Source organism: Anopheles merus, chromosome 2R, assembly GCF_017562075.2.
Source record: "Anopheles merus strain MAF chromosome 2R, AmerM5.1, whole genome shotgun sequence".
Classification (NCBI taxonomy): domain Eukaryota; kingdom Metazoa; phylum Arthropoda; class Insecta; order Diptera; family Culicidae; genus Anopheles; species Anopheles merus.
Window position 1 is genome coordinate 25,728,081 of NC_054082.1, and position 21,544 is coordinate 25,749,624.

At 46.7% G+C, this 21,544-nt stretch overlaps 1 protein-coding gene across 1 annotated transcript in view; it reads left to right on the forward strand.

Annotated features, from left to right (window-relative positions):
- The window catches only part of LOC121588365 (connectin-like), an 81,638-nt gene extending 61,387 nt beyond the window's left edge, over nt 1-20,251 (forward strand). The window contains exons 3-6 of the mRNA XM_041906206.1: nt 2,192-2,327; nt 9,794-10,693; nt 10,810-11,026; nt 15,149-20,251. Coding sequence (XP_041762140.1) covers nt 9,839-10,693; nt 10,810-11,026; nt 15,149-15,684 — 1,608 coding nt within the window. The 5' untranslated portion in view covers nt 2,192-2,327; nt 9,794-9,838 and the 3' untranslated portion in view covers nt 15,685-20,251. The remainder of the gene's footprint in view (nt 1-2,191; nt 2,328-9,793; nt 10,694-10,809; nt 11,027-15,148) is intronic.
- The last annotated feature ends 1,293 nt before the right edge of the window (nt 20,252-21,544 follow it).

Below are 21,544 nucleotides of genomic sequence, written 5' to 3' on the forward strand. Positions count from 1 at the left end.
GTTCAGCCAGCATGAGGGCCCTATAGGAAGAATAGGAAATGGGTGCGGATGTCGTTATCGCACTCACAGCTTATGCTGAGTAATTTTTTTTTTTGTTTCATTGCCTTTCCCCCCAGACAAACCATAGCGTATCGTGGTTGTTGTGGTTTGGCGAATTGTTTTCCAGATGTTGCTGTTGTTTTTGGTGAAAAATGTGACAGTGAAGCGATCTGGCTCAGTGTTGGTTTTTTTCGGTGCAAATCGAAAACGAGAAGTTTCAGACAGCATGGAGAACAATAAAAGGCATTCAATTCTCCGCAAGCTACAGTGATGTAGCCAATGCTTCTAGTAGAAACATTAATTATTCTTGCACGCACATTATCGATAATGTGTATGAAGTGTCATTGGACAGGGTGGGATGTAATGCTTCTCAATAATTGAAGAGCACATCATTGCGGCACGAAATGCTTGGTATGAAAAGAAATGTATTGTATCCAAATCTGATGACCTTAGCTGTTTTTTTGTCAAGAATGTTTCATGGCGAGAGCATTCTACATCACGAAAACTCAATGATCTCACTGAGTGGTTTTTGCCGTGATTCTTCTGTTTAGTATATTTTTTTGTTTGAAAACGTCTATTCAGCAAACTATGAGTAGGTCTCGTAAAAGAGCCAACGGTCTATAGTTGTTTGAGTTTAATTTTAGCATTATGTATCATAATTAACGTTTATGTCCTCGAATCAACAAAACGCAGATTGAATCATTCCTATATTAACTATTTACAACCTATTTCTATGATGATATCCTGTCTATTTACTCAGCAGCCTATTGATTCCGTTCAGTTGGCGTTAAGTAAAATTCAGTATTTTTCTGAAAAAAAAAAAACAGTTCTCTCCCCAACTCCAGTAATGTATGTGCTATAAACAGATTTAATGCTTGCCCACAAATGTGCTATAAAATTTGTTTTTAATTAGTTCCGTTCTGTTGTAACTACAAAGGTATTAAAATGAGCTTATGCCTCAAAAGTGCATACTTTCAGGCGCATGATACATTGAAACACATACCACTGGCTGCGGGGATATGCAATATTCTCCCTACCCACACCGTCAACCCTTGTGATTGTCACACATTTAATTTTACGTCAGAATGAAGCTCCCCTCCATGGACGGGATTACGAGTACCACGAGCTGAAACGTATCTTTCGTCGAAATGAGAATTAAATCTAATGGAACGGATTAGCGAATCGGGTGAGAACATACAACCATCCGGGATGGAGCCACGAACAAAAAAAACCGACACATAGAACCAGTAATCACGCAATGCAGCAGCGTACCATTCACGTAGCACGCTCTTTGCGCTAAAAGGAAACAAAGAAAGTACGGTGCAATATTCACCAACGCTCCCGCACACGTCCGGAGGATTTATGCTTTGTTCAAGTGGGCACATTCTTTCGGTTGCGCTCTGTATCCGAAAAGCTGGCTGCTGCCGTTGCTGTGGTATGTGAAACCATGAAATCCAAAACGGAGTGTGCTCTCAGACAATGAAAAAAGTCGATGAATTCTACGAGCTTTTCGGCATTTGGGCCGTTCGCCGCCTTTCCCTTTGCCGCTCGATTGCACACGCTTTTTCCCGTTTCTAATGTACGGAACGACGAGTATGAGTATATATGAGTGTGTGCGTGTGTATGTGTGCTCGGTACTGATAGTCCCCAGCACCACCGCCACCATCATCGCTGTCTAAGACAATGAGTCAAAATCTGCACATCAACTTGCCTTGTGTGCAGACACGTGCGTTCCAATGGTGCGAGTGAGCCATGCATCGTTAAGCCCCGAGATCGACAAAGTCGTCCCAAGAAAAGAGATTCTCGCTCGTCCTCCGCGTCTCCGCGTGTGCGAACGCCCTCGCCCATGGCAACGCCCGGCCGGTGCGTCGCTGGAGGGAGATAATGAATGGGCTCATGCTGGAATGGAGAGAATTAAAACATTACTCTTCCGGATGCAGTAATCCCCGAGGCGCCAGCTAACCAGCCCCCCCTTCGTTGGCATGCATTCGATCCAGTGTCGGGTGGCACTGAATTTCACTGCACAAACTTCCACCAAAGCACTGCTCGCTTTTCTTTGTTGCTCGACCCGGAGGCTCCGTGGTGCGGTGTCGTCAGTGTGCTTACCGATCGGACTAACGCTTTCTTTTACCCCTTACCTGGCTCATTTCAGACATGTTAATTAACGCCAGCAAATCGGCAGAATCAATTACACGGTAAGCTTGCGAGACCGTCCGGTGTACGGTGTAGAAAGTTGCTGCTGCACAAGCGAGGAACAAAAAAGAAAGAGAGAAAACAACACGCCAAAGGTAAGTGACGGGCGCACAATGCTGCGAGGCTAGTATTAGCTTTTGAAAATTCCATTAATTTACCATCCCATCGAGCGAAAGACGTATCAATTCGTCTAAGTTTTCCAGCAAGAATGTATTTGTTTGTTGCTAGAGGATTTATAAAGTGTTTTAGTTTAATGCATGGCAAAGCTTTTCTATGCTGAACGAGAGGGTCACTCTGGTGATTGGAAATTGCACTATTCAAACTGTGTCATATTTTGTGATTCAAAGTATACATTTAGGCGTTTTTAAAGCCGCTTCTCAATACATGTTAAACACAGAACATTTTCTACTTAACATTGATTACTATTTACTATACTTTGTATTCAAACAATATAAATTTATTATAAAAAGGACGTGAAATGGAACGATCTGTTCCAAAAGCCATCTCAAGTCTGTATAAAGTGCATCACTTCGTACCCTCATCTAAAATCGCTCATTGCTGAAGCGTTAGCTTTTCTGCTCGTCCTTCAAGCTCAGCTCGCTGCGCCATGGACCGATCGAATAAAGCATAACAAATCTGAATTAAATCTCCATCATCATAATGCCCGGTCTGTATCTGATGGTATCGCGATTACACGCTCGCGCTCTGCCCCAACCGTACCCGCTGCACCCGGAAACGCTGGATCGCAGTCTGGGGGTCGGGCAATCAATTATGATTGATAAAAATGTCTTGTAACCGTCCATCTCATTTTGCACTCCCACCGCCACCGGTCCACGCACAAACCGCTTTGTCACCCCCCCCCCCCTGTATCGCTATCGCCGGTCTGTGGGTCGTTCGTGCATCCGAAAGGACGGAAAATTATTGAAATTCAATAAAGCGATCAAAGCGTGACGGGTGGGTAGGAAATGGTACCGCGCCGGTAGAATGCTTGAGAGAAAATATAAACCCTCACCCGGCAAGCCACGGTTGAACAGGACGGACCCGGATCGTTTCTGGGCTGCAAGAAGAAAGAACATTACAAGAATTGCCTCCACTCTCGGCAGCCGCAAGATTCTATCGATCTATTCGAGCGAGAATGCTGCTACAGTAGCCACTCGCGACTCGCTGGAGCGGCAGGCAAAATCATAACCCGAGGAAAGGTGCCTCGCTTCAAACGAAACATAATAGAATTACACGCTAGCGGAACGAAGTCAACCTAGCGGGGGCCAAGGAGGCGGAAGCGATAAATTTCGGCACAAAAGTAGTCAATGTCGGCTTCCTACGCCTGTTTTGCAGCGAGAGTGACGGTCTCCCAACGGGACAGCCCCCATCTTGCCGAGCCGGGTTGAGGTGAATCAATTGGAAAGTTTTTGATGCAGAGAATCGCGACCACCCGTCAACGAGAGCCATCCCACCACTACGAGAGCAATTTCCGGTGTCCTCTGTTTCGCAAGCGCATCCCTACCCTGCCCAACATTCTTCGCTTCAACATTATAATCTGGGCCGCACCCTAGCTCGCTGGAATGATATTTATGGAAAATGGTTATTGAGTCCGGCCCTGTCGTGGTGCGCGAAGCGTCGGCTCTTAATGCTTTCCTCCCGTTTCCATCTCGCCAACCCCGACGGTACGACAGCACGATCCGTCAATGTGCTTCAGGTGAGCAACACAATCATAATCGCGCGAAAGTTTGTGGCGCGGTAGTGCGGGCCTACGGGCACGGGAGAGGCGGGCCCACATTTTTCGGTCGGCAATTATTGTCTATGTTTGGCTAAGTTCCAGCACCTCCGACCGGTATCGTTCCCGGTGGGGCAACATTTTTAGCACAAATTGTCCTGCGGGACTGCGCGTGGATGGGATGGATGAGCATGCGGAGAAGCCATCATGCCATAAAAGCGTTCGCTGCGCCACCTGCCCCTGCCCGCTGACCCTTCCGGCAGAGCAGAGTCTAAGCTAGCCACAAAAGTACCATAGCGCACCGGACGAAAGGCAATAAAATGAACGACTCACGGCGGCCATTAGTTTATGCGCTTTAGTGAAGCACACTGGCACATAGCGCTGCAATAAAGCGAGGAATAAATTGGAGGAAAAAAGAGGAGGAGAGAGAGAGGGAGAGGGAGAAAGCTTCCACGCTAACACAGTGCTTTCTGCTTACTTTTAGCTTTTCCTGTACACAAAGCGCGAATGCAATGGTGGGTCAAACGGGAAGGAGAAACGAAGAATGGCTCATCCTTTGAGGGCACAAAGGCACCAATGCGCTGACACTTCTGGTCGCACTGTAGTATTCTAAATGTATCTACGCTCGCTGATTGTGTGCCGCGTTAGAAATGGCGCTGAGCGGTGGACAAAGTGAAAACATGAACGAAGTGGAAACGCCATTACGCTGATGCTTGCTAATGAATTAATACTCCGGAAAGGTTTAGATAAGCACGACAGTACACGAGGGCCTCGTTTTAAAACGGTTAACACTTTACAAACGCATTACACTACTAATTTATAGCCAAAAATTTAGTTATTCATGCTTTCAATTCAAAGATAAAAAAGAGATGTATCAAATGAGTTTTTCAATCGATAACCCCTGACGATATGCAAAATGTATTACCAATGGATTGATGATAGATGTTAACATAAATTAGCCTACCTTTAGGCGTTACGATCAACTTTGTTGAATCCCAATTTGAGCTTGAGTCACCTGAAAGTATGCAAACATTATTTCAAAACCATCTAAACATTATCTGAACAACGCTTAGGCGCTTGCAAGCAATTAAAAAGTACATATCATTTTGCCAAACATCTCTTTCATATCAATCAAGATTGCTATTGAACGCATTTGTAATATTACATGAACAAAAGTTACTCATTGCCTTCGCCGAAGTATACACCACCAAGTAACGTACAATTTTGCCACCAGCATCTGCAACCCACACACAAGGGCCACACTCCTGCCCGCTACGACACTGCTGCATTCACTTGCATATTGAACAACCTTTGAACCGCTGTCAAGTCGCAGCATGAAAAACATCCCTTCCCACCCGGGGAGTCACCGGGTCATCGTTTATTACGATCAACTCTCCCCCAGAGCGCCGGGCGCAAGAAATTATACTTTCGGGCTGCAGACATTTACAGGAGCGCACGTATTTTGGCACGGTTACTTGCACATCCACGCGCGCACATCCACGGGCGGGCGGGGCAGATCGTAAAAAAAATCGCATCCCTTCCAAAATGGGACCGTTCCGGCGAGTGGATCGATGCCAAATTGCTTCGTAATTGTGTTTATGAAGTTTTGCAGGCGCAGCGCAGCGAACGCTCGCAAAGTAAAGTCATCATAAAAAAGCATCGTTTTTTTATCGGCGAAGGGAAAGTAATATGGCTTAGTGCCGAAAGTAGTCACATCTATTATCGCAGACGTTCGGTGCATTCTTTGTGTGGTGGAAAAGCAACCCCCTTAACAAGCGTTAAGCCACCGTCCACTGGTAGGACAGTGCAATGCACAAGCTGGGCAAATGTGGATGCAAAGTTTGCTGCAATGTAGCGCCAAGCGTAATCGATATTTATTATTTTACAATCATTTCCCCCATTCAGCTTGTTTGCATTGCGAAATAAATTCATTCCGACGACCAATGACTACCAATGGGAAGCTCAGCGACTGCATAAATAAGACAGAACTAATTCTAAATCGTTCCCATTATTGTACGGCGAAGCTTTACATCGTCGGCGCTCATCGTCTGCTGAGAAATGATAACAACATCAGCACCAATAATAATAATAATAACAATAAAACACTAATGATATGCTGCGCAGATTGATTTGCAACCATAATTTAATTAGTTTTCCACCTTCCTGCGTGTGATTAATTCAGTTCGTCTCGCCACCCCCTGGAGACTGTTTGGGCGTTGGGGAGGGCGGTCTTCCAAGCGCAAACCGCAGTCAATGATGCTCCCCAGAGGTTTATCCTTATCAATCAACAATATCCATGTCGCTGCCGCTGCTTCATCCTTTTCTTGCGGCTCCTCCAGCACACACACACACACACAATCGCACCGTCCGCTGTTCGATTTCAAAAGCTTCACCAGAATGGCTTCATCACGAAGAAAACAAAAGCAAGATGGGAAGGAAAAAAACACACACAACACAGCAAACAATCGACCGAAAACCGCATGCGGCAAATCGAACCCTGGCTGGCCCCTCCGGGCCCTCGTGCCCAGCGGTGGAAAAGCAGTAAAAGTCAAGACACCGGCCGTCAGACCGGCCGGAAATAAATCAATCCGAAATGGGCATGGGTCGGTCCGGCTCGGCCCCGGAGCTCTACCAGCAGACGGAAGATGGGCATATCCGGCTCGATTGCTTCGCTCGTTCGTGTGCTTTCGTCACCGACCTACGCTTTACCTTCCGCGCGCGGACACGCCAAAACGGAAGGAGCAATTTTATGCTCCATCATCGTTTGACTGCTCATCTTACTAGCTGCTTTACTTTTCCTCGCAAAATATTCATCACTCTAGCAGGCCAATCTATTCTGCCCAATTCGAGAGCTGAAAATGATTTTGCGGAAGAAGGCAGGTTGAAAGATTCGAGCAGCAGCAGCAGCAGCCGACGCCGGCTCACAAGCCTTCTGCGGCGTCGGTGCGGTGCTAGCGCCATCAAATATTCCGATAATTCCTGGAAAAAGGCAGACGTAGACCTCCAGCCCCGATGGTGGCCGGCGTTACGGGCTACCAACCAATAAGAAAGTAGACAAAGAGCTTCATGCGACGAGGATGGTGGTGGCTGATGGGAAGGGATGTTTGTTTCCGACGCATCATCAACAACCCCGAAAGCGTTCGCCAACGCAATCCGGAAGCAGCAGCAGGAGTATTCCCGCGTCCGAACCAATGATAAATAAATGCTCACAAAGATGCGCACAACCGGCTCGTCCCGGGGAAAATATCATCTCATCAATATGCCGTTTGCCGTACAGGAAAATTTCCGCCTCCGCCGAGCATCAAACCCATTGCGACATGCCAAACAATGGATTTATTTTTTGGCAAATTTGTGTTCCTTTTCCTAAGGTCCATTTTCGCCATTTTGTACGCCATTGCCCCTGCCCAGACGCTGTTACATGCACACTTCTATCCGGTTGCTTTACATGCAAACGGAAGCGGAAGTGGCCGAAGGAAGCATCGGTTGCTCGGTTCTGCTGCACGTAATTGGAAGAGAATAAAGTGTAAACGAGCGCCAATATTTCAGCGAACGATCAAATTTCTCGCCGGGTGGTAGGATCGGGTAGGCGTCATTTAAATTTTATTACAATTTGATCTCCACCATTGTAATACAATTATTACCAATCTTTCCGTGCCGTCACTTTGGCTGTTTTCGCTTTTTTGTGTTGGACGGGGTTGGTCATCTTACTCTGTTCATTCCAAGAAATTGATTCTTTCAGGGGATGATGAGAGATAATTTTTCTAGAGAAAATTTGAAGTTTATTTTACGCACGACGAAAGATTATTTACTAACCTGTTTCAGAGCACTTGGAAAATGTAAATTATTACTTTCCTAATTTGTTTATCACTCTGTCAAACTGCATATTCATTGGTCGTTCTAACGTTCCCATTAAAGCAATGCTTCAAGGAAACAGTGGAAGAATCCTCCGAATGCTTACCATACTTGTTCTATCCCTTTTAACATTCTTCCAAGAAAGACCGTTCCAGTTCCAGCGTTCCACGCAGCTCTTCCCGCACTCAAACGCTGAAGCCTTTTCCATTTCCTGCGGAATAGTGCTGCACGCCACGCGCAGTACGTTCGCTGGCGCCGTTCGGTCTCGTACCGGAAATTACTTTCATAATAAAGCTGTTCATTGGCTTTCTCTTCGTTTTGTGCGAGCATTTTCGGCACGACTGTTTTCCTCGACAGTGCCAAATACGCAAGCTGTTCCTTTTGCGGTTCGTTCCGCCCCGTTCGTCCTTTCACACTTCGCCGCTTGAGCGGTACAGTTTTGGCGGGGGTGAACGTTTGCGTTTTTGTTTGTTTTTCTTTTGATAAACTGAAGAGGAAACTTTCTGGCACAGTCAATGTTTTGTCAACATTGATTTCTTATCGCTTGTTGCTCAATCGGCAAAATTTCTGATTTCGTCGGAATGTGAACTGCAAGCCAAGCATTGTCGTGTAGCACTTTATTTTCATTGCTGTTAGATGTTGATGTTATGGACTACGCGATACTCTTGACCTGAATACTGCCACTTGAATGTTGATGCCATATTTTAAAAGCTGGTTGCGGAAGAAGAGCTGCTCACGATGAACAAACAATCGGCTAAAAGGATCACAAGTAGGATAACTGGACGCTTCTGGATAGTTAGCTTTGTGACTTGCATATGTGTATGCGTTTATATGAGAAAAAATGTTGTAATTACAGTGAAAACAACATTAAAATCAATTTCTCAATGCAGGCTATTGCTGCACCTCAGACTTCGTTTGGTGACCTTTGCGAGCCCGGTACTACGGCCACAGCATAAACTACCCGAATCTACATTAAAAACCACTTACTTCAGCGTCTGTATAGGTATGACAGTAGTTTCGAGTGGGCTTTGCAGTCCGTCAGAGGCGGATTTAGGGTGTTGGGGGCCCTAAGCGTTAAAAGGAGTGGAGGCCCCACGGTTGGTGTCGAGTGGGGGGGGGGGGTGCATATTGTTGCATTAGGTTTTGAATCAATCACACTTTAATGGTTTGCTGACGGGGGGGGGGGGGGGGGGGTGCTCAGAATTCCCTGTACTGGGCCCCTATAGTTTATGAGTCCCTTCATCCATTCATCCCTATCTAGTACAGAAGCTCTCGCTGATACTACTGTGCACATTGTTCTATATGCTGGAATTACCATACACGGGGCCCCTACATTGACGGGGCCCCCCGCGGCCGCTCAGTCCGCGCATCGTTAAATCCGCCACTGCAGTCCGTTGATGATAAACATTAAACATTCTGAGCAAAAGTAGTATAACGGTGTAGGTTTTAAACTGTGCATCGTTCTTAAAACAACAATAAAATCATTCTAATGAGACTTGCAACGCCCTCATTCTTCCCGGAAACCAATTACACTCATTTCATCATGCGCCAGCGTTTAGCAGCTCGGCAATTTTAACACGCCACACTCAACAAACTACTCCACAATATTGCACAAAACACATATCGATGGAAGAACTGCGATAAACACGTTCATTAAATGTGTTCCTTTCCCACTGCCAAATCCCAACCACTCATCAACCTTACCGAGAGCGTTACTTCCCAATGCCATCAACACACCGTGTGTTTGCAATTCGCTGTTCGCTCAATACCCACTACAACATCGCTTGTTTGTTCATCATTTCAATAAATTTCGGAGTGGCAATTTCGTTCCCCCCAAGCAACGACTCGCTGTACCGAGCTCCGAATGGGATGGTAATTAATATTAATTAGCCTTATCATGTGGCAAACACTGCGCCCCGGAGGGCTACAAGTTTGACATATGGCACAGCACACGCGCTTACTTTTCGATTTGTGGTGATTTGTTCGTTTTTCTAGACATAAACTTTTTCCGGCGCAACGACCCAGCATCACCCAGGCACGATGGTATCGGCGACATATCAACACCTGACGCTGGCACTGCTGGTACTGTGCATCGTTACCAGCCCGATCGAGAGCCGGTACCGGGAGAAGGATGCCAAGAAGGGCAAAGCACAGCCCATCCTACCGCAGATGATCGTACCGTCGCCGCTGATGAATCTCTGCTCGGGCGATCGGGAGATGAAGCTCGTCTGCCACTGCTCACCCGACGATCCGCACGTGAAAGCGCAGAAGGCAAACTGTTGGATCTTCAGCAAGGATCTGCCCCGCAAGGACGCCAACTGGCTGGCCTTCCAGACGCAGTCGACGCTGGAGCAGCTCAAGATCACGGTGCAGAAGATAGGCAACCTGGCGTACATACCATCTGACGTGCTGCACACGCTCAAGTACCTGAAGCAGCTCACGATCGAGTACGGCGTGATACCGGACCTGCTGAACTACGCGTTCGGCAATCTGACCGAGCTGCGCAATGTCACACTGCACAAGAACCAGATCCGCATCGTGCATCCGTTCGCGTTCGCTAACCACCCGTTCCTGGAGGAGATCAATCTGGAGCGCAACGAGATTCTCGAGCTGGACAAGGAGGCGCTCGTACATCTGCCGGCGCTCCGCAAGCTGAACCTTGACTTTAACAACCTCTCGATGCTGCACGACGACGTGTTCGCCTATCTGACCAGCCTGGACGAGCTGAAGCTCGAATCGAACCAGATCTCGGTGCTGACGCGCGAAATCTTCAAGGGTCTCGGCAACCTGCGACTGCTCAAGCTGACCGCCAACAGTCTAACCTTCATCGGGGACACCATCTTCGCGGAGCTGTGGAGCCTGCAGGAGCTGGATCTGGATCACAACCAGATCGAGGTAAGCTGGAGCGTGGTATGGGTGGGTCGTTTGTACCGAATACAGGGGTCGATTTCGAAATCATCTCACTTTAATTGGGCTTACTTCTTACCTTCCGTCTCTCTGCGCCTGCACAGAAACTATCTGCCCGTGCATTCGACGGCTTGAACAATCTGCGGAAGCTCAACCTGGAGAACAACCGGCTGAAGCGGCTCGAGCGTGGCATCTTTACCGGCGTACCGGCCGTCCTTAATCTCAACCTCAACGCCAATCAGCTGGAAACGATTACGTACAACAACTTCCTGCCGCTAATGGACAACCTAGTCAACAGTACGGCCATTCTTCATCTCAAAGGTACGCTCGGGAAGCGGGTAAAGTTTTATATCTCAGGCAATCGCTTTCATTCGTGCCAGCTCGAGTGCACGAAGGCGAAAAATCCACACAAGGATGGCAGAGTCAGGCAGGCCAGCCGGAAGAACAATACGTCCCCGGGCTTTGGAGCACACGTGCACAAATCTCAACCCAATTAGTGCCACAAAGGCGGTCGAGCCCAAGATGGGGCCCGAGCGTATGTCGCTCCGTGCCTTGTTTGGGTTTTGTTAGTGTGACCTTAAAAAAGGGATCCTATCTTTTTTGTTTTACGACCACTTTGGGGTCACATCTGCCCGTTCCTGCCGTGCCCCAGCTAGGCCAGCTTTCGTACCGTTCTTCCCTGCTGAGCGCTGGGAGAAGGGAAATAAAATAAAGTAGATAGAGTACCCTTAAACGGTTGCCCCGCATGCCAGATTCCTGTGTCACCGGGCCTTCGGGAAAGGGTTGTTCCGATGCATCCCAGGAGAAAGCTTAATGAAACTGATTTGCTTCATATTATTCTATGTTTTATCGTGTGCTGCCCAAGGGGATGAGGATGCTTTGAGGAAGTTGGAGAATGAAAACAAAACGTTGACCTTGAAACCATGTTCTACATAGATGATCTAAAATTAGGCCAACATAAAACGCAAGTTGTTAGTTGACCTGTTGTCTTGCCAAAATACTTTAAAATAAAAAAAAAAATATCGAGTAGGAAATGAAATAGATGTACGTCAATAACGCCTTCTTATATGCAATCATTTCCTCAAATGCGCAGTGATGTATTATTGTATTAACGAAAGTCTTCCATTAATCAAGTACTTTACGACGAGAATATTTCAATACAGTCTACCCATGCAGTTAGGCTTATCCAACTTCGACTGCTGCTTGAGCTGATTGCAGCCCAATATGAAAGCTTCAATTCACCTGAACTGTTTCATTACATACCTGTTGTATGAGAATTCAAATAAGCCCTGCTCAAGTTTAATTATAAATCGAAAAACCCTCGGGCAATTACATGAGCCCATCCATGTGGCACTTGAGCTTTGCTCTTACAGACCAATTTAATAAGTCCTACCGACCCTCTCTCTTTCTTTCTCTCCTACACTCATCCTCCCTCTCTACATCACAGTTTATTATTACCGTCCCAAGTGTGCGCATTATTGCTCGCCCATAGCCCTTTCATAATCCCTTTGATCGGGTGTTCTGGAAATATTTAATAATATTCAACCTGCCCAATTTGAAACCGTCGATTGCATATGCTAATAGCAATGGGCTGTGAAGAAGTAATGAGAAAACTAATGAGAAACAACAACCAACAAAAACACAACCCGTATTTTATAACTCTTCCATCAGTATCGCATCGGACTGGCCACTTCCAAGCCAATCCTTACCGGTGGTGTCGTTACGAGTGGCGCAAGATCAAAGTATTTTTTTTTTGCTTTTGTTCACCTGTCAACGCGTTCAATTCCCATTTGGTTCCCTGTCCGGTGGGTGGGCAACCTGTCGACCGCTTTTTGGAACGTTGGAAATTCTTCAAAAGAAATGAACTTTCCAATATAGACAAACACACGCGCGCACCATATCGGTAAGCTGGGGCCGGTTTGCTCTTAAGCTTGCTCTTTTTCTCGGCACAACATGCGTGCCATCCGTGGGCACAGTTTAATGCATAATTTTGAATTTAATTTAAATTCACCCATCATCAGTGCCATTTGCAATGGTAAGCGGGAGTGGTTGACATCAGCAGCATACGTTAAAGAATAATCAAGCCGAATGGGGATGAACAGATGGGACGAAGATGGGTGGACCACCGAAAGAACTCATTGCGATTGTTTTTTAATTAACAAAAATAACATTTTGTGCAGGAGTGGTGTTTTTTTTTATTTATTCTGTTTTTTTTTTTGCAAAACCAACCACTAAAAAACAGGTAGCGAACCGCTCATCATCTGGTATATGTTTATGCATGAATTTGCTTCTTGTTTATGGTGGTTCAGTTGGTGTGTTAATTTCCCCGAGCTTCCCTACCATGTACTGTTAAATTTTCCTCAAAATGTCTCCCTTTTTCTCAGTACACATGAACCAGGCCCATTGTGTCATTGCGGTGAGATGGGTTTTTGGGGTTCGTGTTTTGGGCATTTTGGAAAAGTTTCAACCTCAACCCCGCAACAAAATCACCCGAAAGTGAGCGAGTAAACAAACAAAACAACAGCAAAAAATCACTCTAACCATCAATCACAATTACTAACTTCGGCGAGTTGATGGTGGAAAACTGTCACTCGTGTACAGGGAAATTGTCGGTTGCTGGAAGTGAAATTTAAAAAAAGAAGTGAATGTGTTGGTTCTTTTAGCCGCCCGGTAAGTGACCACCGACGGGCGCATCGTGGTCGCACATTAGCAAACGAAACACTGCTCTCTGTACCGTGTGTCGCCGGTCTGGTTCGTGGCCGCCCTCTGGGTAGCTCACCACCATCAATCATCGTTTTCATTAAACCATTGGAGAGTGTGGGAGATTTGCAACCATTTCCCTGTACCACTTTTCACCACTGCCTACCTGTACCCGGCTGGTCAGAACACAGTTTTGGAGTTCATTTAAATTTTCATTAGCCGTAAAAGCTAAATAAACTTTAGCAACTTCTCCCGCCATCCGGGGTGAATCATCAACCCAGCGTCAAATGGTACGTCACCCACACTCGGAGTTTGTTAGCTTGTGCGCTCACCTTGGCTTTCTGACGAATGTCAGAAGTCCTCCGAAGGATATTGCCCCACGAGAGATGACGACGAGACCGGCGACAGCCGAAAAACACAAAAATCCTTTCGATAGGAAAATGAGTAAAACTTGATCGTTTCACGGTGAGCCGGTGACTTTGCTCACCACTGGCAGGTTCTGGAAACTCACTCGCCCGCTCTCAATCGACTTCCAAAAATTAACCATACCTTCGATTATGAAATAGTGACGCTACAGTGCTTGATTACTTTCCAAGCAGCATTTCAGCTTAAACTTTGTCCGTGTTAATGCTGAGGCTGGTGTCCATTCCCTCCCGCTTTCCATTGAACTTTGCAGTCCGCTGTCGTGTCAGTCCCGGTTTGGCAATATTGATTTAATAAACGTACGCCAAGCACGGTGCACGCCTGACAGCTGAAATCAATCACCGCTCAATTGCCAGCCGACCAACCCATCACCTGCCGTTGATACGGGGAAAAACTTGCTCCTGCGATAGCGCGAAACGCGCCAACGGTTCAAACAGTTGCCGATGCTTCCGCCAAACGCCAACGTCTTTGACACGAGCTTAACCCAAACTTTGCCAACGGTGCGAACCTTTTCCTGGCACAAAAACTTCTTCATCGATAATGCTGCAAAATAAAACAAAATCGTATAGTACATCGGACCAAAACAAAAATAAAAGCTGGCATCAAATCAAGCCGGGCCCTGTTGATGGATTTTCCCGTCCGCCAACGATTCGCCGTACTTCGGGTGCTGGTTGCAATAATTTTTTTCCAAATTTCAACCACAAACTCATGATGGACGGCTGTACTTGGCCTGTTTGAGGGTTCATCGGAACATCGTTTTTACATTACACTGGCCCGTGCTGTGGCCATCTTATTGGCCACGTCCTGGCGTTTGCTTTAAACGATTGACTTTTGCACCTTTGCCTCGCCTTTACGGGCCAGCTAAAGTTCGCTAAACCAGCTAAACCATCTCTCGGAGGGCAAACTTCAAATGCTGTTTGTGGTCTGGCAACGTGCCAAAAAGTTAACAGACAGTATTGCTTCAAACCCTCCCTCCCCCACGTTTGCTGTGCATTTGGCAGGTCAGAGTTTATGATCGAATTTCGCTGTAGCGTGCGAAAGCTGTCAAGAATGCAATCGGGTGGCGCAGTAACGTGAAGGCACCCTGCGCGCGATGGTGCTGGTTGTTGCCCGCTAGTGTCGATACTGGCACCTCGAACAATTTAAGATGCCACAGCATTCGCGTACGGAGCATAAGATTGTGCTTTAAATTTTCCACATAATTCACAGCAGGTTCTAGCCGGTCTGGCCGTTCCTGCATCTCCTCTTTCCAACACAGTACGCTCCTCGCGTCGCCTCTCTTACACTCTCCGTTTTCTTCACTCTCGTTTTCTCCGGCAGATAATCGGTTCCTGTGCGACTGCCGGCTGCTGTGGCTGTTCGATCTGCGCAACAACACCAAAAACGAGGACCTTCGGCAAGCGCTCCAGCAGGTGGAATGTCTGTACGACATCAAGGGCATCTACGGCCCGCCAGCGCTGGCACACGGTCAGCCGAAAGAGTACGGCCGCAGCCACCCGCACGATACCGTCGTGTTCGACGAGGAGTACTACGACGACACCGGCCACCGCAAGCCGGGCGTAGTGCTGCAGCAGAAAAAGTACGGCCCGAGCCGTGCCGGTCCGGACAGTGCCGGCCCGGACAAGGGCCAGCTGCAGCCCGTCACGCTGATGAAGCTGCGGAAGGACACGATTCTGCCCTGCCCGAAAGAGCTGGACGAACCGACGGAGCTGCCGCTGTCGCGCGAATCCATCGGACTGGACCTGGGCTGGCGTTCGTCGGTGACGGCCATCAGCGACAGTGCAACCTGCCTCCGGTCGATGCGGCTGCTGCTCGGTATGTGTTCCCTGCTCGCGCTCACCCGGCGAAGATGTTAGTTTTTGGAAGCTGGCCACACTTATCACGATTAACGGCGACAGGATTACTTATGGCGGCAGGTTTAGGAAAGAGGAATCCGATGTGTTTGTGTGTATACCCTCTCGTAGCCTGTTTTGTTTTATCTACCAGAAGATCTCAACCTTCACTGCTCTCGCACTGATGCTGTACTGTTTCGTTTGTGAAAGGCAGAGGGGAGAAAGAAAGAAAAACCAAACAAACGTGGGAAACGCGATCCGCCCCGCACAGTGTAAATAATGGTGTTAGATCAGGGTGGCAAATCGCTGATTTGCCCGTAGCTAAATAATGGTAATGTAGATCGAAAACGAATTTATACGAATGCCAACGATGCTCTACTGCTCGTACGGTATCTCATAGGGCAGCCGATGGGAGGACAGTATGGGGAGCGTACGCTAGAGCATTGCAACTGTAACTCTTACAACCAACTTCTGCTCGATGGCATACGGCAGATGGATAAATTAAGTGCATCACACCTAGGACGGTGTGGTCCATAGCGGCCTTGTACATACAACCTTTTCCTTCTAACCCTTTTCATCTGTTCAGACACTCTACCGTAACGTTTTGGTACCTAAATGTGTGTCTCTGGCCCACGCCCAGGTACGCAGAGATCGATCACTTAGTAACATACTGCACACAAACACTTTCAATTCCACGCAGGTATCGGCAAGGTTACGGAATGTACGTGTACATAGTAGCACTGAAAGAATAATATTACGTCTTACAACGCGTTCCGAGCGACCAGCACAGCAGCTTTTTCCTTCTCGGCACAGAATCGGTACGGCTTCGCTGGGTGTTTTCGCTCGATTAAGTAGCTCTAGCTTGGGTTGACGTTTTATATTACTTGCTAGGAGCTAGTTATTTCAACATTATTTTCGTAAAATAACTCTATGCCCCAGCAAATGGTCGTAGAAGCTTCTGTCATAACTATTAAATTAAATTAAATGACTAAATTATTAAATGACTTTTGCTTTAAGAATGCATACTTTTAGGCGTTTCGATTCAAACTGTAGTGCCCTTTGACATTTGGTATGAGCATTTTAGCAGCATTAAACCAAAGGCATTATTTATTCTTCTTCAACACTGTACCATCATTCGGGGTTTTTTTTTGTGTTATTTTTATCACGGTACAATTGTTGTTCATTTTAATTTAAATTAAGCCAACATTGGCACTAAAACTGCAAACAACCTTTCCTACCTGTGCTAGTCAAGTTTACACCATTAATTACACGATCCCCAATATTCAGCCCTATTTTTGAGTGTCTTTTTGCAAATGAGTTAATAAAACACCGTTTTTGTAAAGCTACCACTGTACTACCCCGGAACGGCAAGTGGTAGAAGCCTGACTGTGCATTCCCCAACATCCATTCGAAGCTCACAAAATGAGCCTGTTTGACACCTCATCAGGCAACGGTCGTCAGTTTCACGAGCGCAGTTTAACGAGCCCATTACCCCAGTAAGTAACACCCCGCCGCCAGTTCCAATCTGGCTGACTAGCAGCGCCATAAATGGACGTTTGCGCCGGGTGCAGTTAGCACGACGGAAGACGAAACTGAATTTTTGAAGCAGCCTTAAACTCATACCATCAGCGTCATAATTTACATACCCTGACGTCGCTGGTGGATGAAACATTACACCATTTGTCGCGAGTCCCGTCGTTCCGTGGCTGTCAAAAAAACAGCACAGACAAGTGTGCTGGTTCGCTTACACTTCCCAAAGTCACTTGCCCAAAGTCGGAAAACCCACCTCGCAACACTTGCTTGAAGGTGTGCGAAAATGGATGCTTACTGCCTGCTGGTGCGCATCGCATAAAATGTGTCTGGAAATGGAAAGCCTTCAAAGGAAGCTAAAACCAGACTCACATGATGCATCTAAACAGCCGCGCAAGACTAACAAACAAACCCGCCCAATGCCAGAACAGAGCTGCATGTGTTTGTGTTTGTTTGCAAACAAGAGAAAAGAATTGAAAAATAGCAACAACTACACGCCCGACTACAACGCACGCTCCCGCGCGAAAGTGAACAAGGACGGGGGATAAAAAATGAAATGTTAATAAAATAACGAAGTACGTAAGCATACATTTACTGCCACCGTAAAAAGTGCAAAACGGGCGTACATAAACCAAGGCACCGCTGGAAGGGGTGTTTGCGATGGACCGGTTGGTGGCCCCGGCTATCGATGCCCAACGTACGCCGGCGAGGGGCCAAAAAGGGCTGTCGAAAGTTTATTTTTATTTCGTTTATTGTACAGTTTATTTTTTCTTTATTATACAGGCCGAACAAGCAACCGAACACATACAACACATTCTGTCGCCACACACCCGGGTTCGCGTTACGGGTGCGCAATGGGATTTTTTTTTATTTTTCCCGAACACGTCTCGAAAGTCTGCTTCGTCTCGTTCTGCTTCGTGGCGCCTTTAAGGAAGAGAAGAGCAAGACAGAGCAAGAAAAACAACTTTGGTACAATTACGTTACTTCTATGTCTTTTTTTTTTTCTCGCCCAAGCTGCCCTTTCTTTAGGCGCACCGTGGTGCCAACTTCTCGCAAGTCTAGGGACGCAGACAGGCAGAAGGGTGTCACGGAGCAGCCAAATTAATATTTAATGTACGCGCAGCCGATGCTCTACATCCGCGGAAGGTGAAGCTGTGAAAATAAAACCGAAACGAAGTTGCGGAATGTTAAAAACCAACCAAAATTGAACAAGCTCTTGGGACGGCTAGAACCATCCGCCAGACACGCCCACACCATACACACACACACTCTTACACGAACAGATGGCCGATCCATCGGGTGGCGGCAGCATAAACCCCGCGGGAAATGGGAAGTTGATTTTCTTCGGCCCGGCTTCCTGGAGCGGAATTGGCAGTACAGCCACCAGGCCGGGAAATGAGCACTAAAAACCCCGAATTGAACATCATGTCTAAGGCGTTTCGGCGGGCGATGGGGTCGCACAAAACGTTCGACACTAAGGGGTGGGTGGTTGCTCGCAGTGGGTGATTCGAATTCTCCTGCAAAAAAAAAGAACCCACGATGCCAACAACAAACGACTAACACACTTTTCTTGTTGGGTGTGAAACCATCTTCGAGAAGCGCACCGGAGAACATCATTGCAACATAAAACTAGCGATACTAGCGCACCCAATTAGTAGTCGAATGTAATCTGCGTAATTGAGTGTAATCATGTTACGAAGCTTGCAATGGGGTAGGAAGCGGGAGAGCTGAGGCAAAGTCGATGCAATCACCAACTCGAGCAAGGGCTCTTTTTTTGCTTCCTCTTTATGCTGTTCGTTTCCTATGTTTAATGCTTTCGGATTTAGGGGAAAAGGTAAAAGCGAAAGAGAGGGGATGGAGAGAGTAGGTTAGTGCAAAGTTTTCGTTCCCTAACCGACTTACCGAGTGCCAGGGGAGGGATTAGAGCAGGATACTTGGAAAGTTCCCGTAACGAAGATTTACGAGCCGGGCCACTGCCGGGACATGCGGGCGCTCGGGTAAAATTATGCACCGAATGCCTACAATACCGCCAGCCTGGGGAAAATTGTACGGCCGGGTAGATGAATGTGGTTGTTCAGGAGCATGGGACTACGCGAAGCATTCGGTAGCACACGGATAACGTGATTAGAAACGCCGCGTTGGTAACTGATACAACACGAGAGCCACGGAAAACTTACTGTGCAACAGACGCAAGGATGTAAATTTAAGAGAAAAACACATACAACATACTTTTTTTTTTGCAAAACAAAAAAATCATTGCAGAAAGGGGGAAGCTGTCGAAACTTCTGCTACAGCAAGTCGTATACAAACCATTGAAGTACTTTACCTAGTTAAGATGAACGAGACAAAACGGTGACATCAATGATTCGAATAGTAAATAGCATAGTCAATGCAAAGGAAACACACCTTACACACCTTACACAAATAAAAAAAAAAACGTACAAGCCAGATTTTTCATCTGTAAATACTGTATAAATGTGACTCTAGATGTGCGACCTTAGCTACTCACTCACTACTCACTCCAGAGACACCCAAGCAAAAAGCAAACAGCCCAAACTGAGGGAAATTTAAAGGCAATAAGTCACAAATGGAAACGGTAAAACAGCAGAGCAAGTGGTGACTCCCAGTGAATGGCCGCCACGTTCTAACACACTGCTAGGCAGGGGCAGAATAACATGCGGAAAGTAAAACCAAAACAAACAGAGAATAATATATGAACACTAATACAAACAGAAGCAAACCTGTGCAAACGCCCCTCACACTCACCCAACAAATCGTGAACGTATTGTGTTTGATGCGTAGCAAGCATGAAGAAATAGTTTGATAGGAGTTTGTTTTTATGTCACTTGTGTTTGCCTTAAACGTCCATTTGCGAATCCATTTTTATTCTGCGAATCTGCAAAACCAGCGCAAACACACATACTAAGGTGCGTACACGATGGCGCATCCGTGGTAGGCCAGGGCAGATGTGAACAGTGTTCAACGTGACAGCGAACAGTTTAGCAGTGGAACGATAACGAAATGAACCCAGCATCAGCCAAGCACAGCGGACGAGATGAAGTGAAAAATGCATCCTTGTAACATTTTGTATGCTTCAGTGATGTCCCTAACTCGACTAGGATTAATAAACGTATGGAAAGTAAAAATAAAGAAAAACAACAACAAATCATAATTGATCTTGAAAACAGTAATGGTGGATATATATTTATTTTATCCAAGAAAAAACTCAAATTATGAAAGAAATGAACAATTCCTTAGTATTTACTGCGACTATGATTGTATAATTGCTATTAAACCGAAGCGCAAATTTGATGAAAGCATCACGTAAGTATTCGGCGTTGCAGAACGCCTAAATGCATGCAAATCGCACAGCAAATTCACTTTGCACTACATCTAGATGGCGTACCTTTTACGTAAAAGCATTTCGGTCCTAATGACGTCCCCCCAACTGTACATCGTAACTCGATTGCTTCGCCTAATTGTTACCAACATCAAAAGACAATTACTCGATTTCTCATCGGCCATCGATCGAACCGACCCCTCCCCTAAGCAAAATCGTGTTCACCCCACCAAAAACTTGCACCAGGCAAGTGTCGTGCGCGTAACTTTGGGCCCCCACCAGCCAGCGCTTCAACTGGGTGTGGGTAGAAAGAAAGATTAAAATTTATAATCCTCCCCAGGCCGGTAATTTACTCCCAGCCGTGATTCAATCCAACCTAGCCGGGGAGCTGGCCCGGCCCAGTTTGACCTTGTTTTCGGGGCGGGCAACCGGGCACAATGCGGCTTGATCGATGGTCCAGCAAGACGCAGTACGGGGGGGCAACGTCGGGCAGCGACGGGACATGCTGGAGCTGAAAACTTTGCCGCAAACTTTTGCATCTCACTCGCTTCATCGTCTTAAGCAGCATGTTAAGCAAATTAACCTCAAGCGATTGCCTGCAGCCTCGCAACCAGGGAGCCATTGTTGCAGGGACGTGTGGCGGACGACGGGAGTGCTGCAGGAAGGTGATGAGTTGGGCTACATTACATTATCCTTCGGCCGGAGCGATAAATATTGCTTGGAGGAAGGGAAAGATTTAAACCGCTTCTGCTGTTGCGGCCTTTTATCCGTTACGTGGCGTTAGCTCGTGACGCAGGGCTGGGTGCGTGGGACAATTTATAGCATCTTACTTGACGGGCGTTCGGGACAGGGATGCGTAAAGGTGTAGGTGGCTGGTTTCGAGGCAAAAATGATTGAATATGAATAATGAAGCTGGCGTGGATTGAATGGTTTTACTGAGGTGTAACAGCTTTCGACAGGAAAATGCACATAATATTCAATCAACCATTTGCTCGGCACTTTTAAACGATCTTC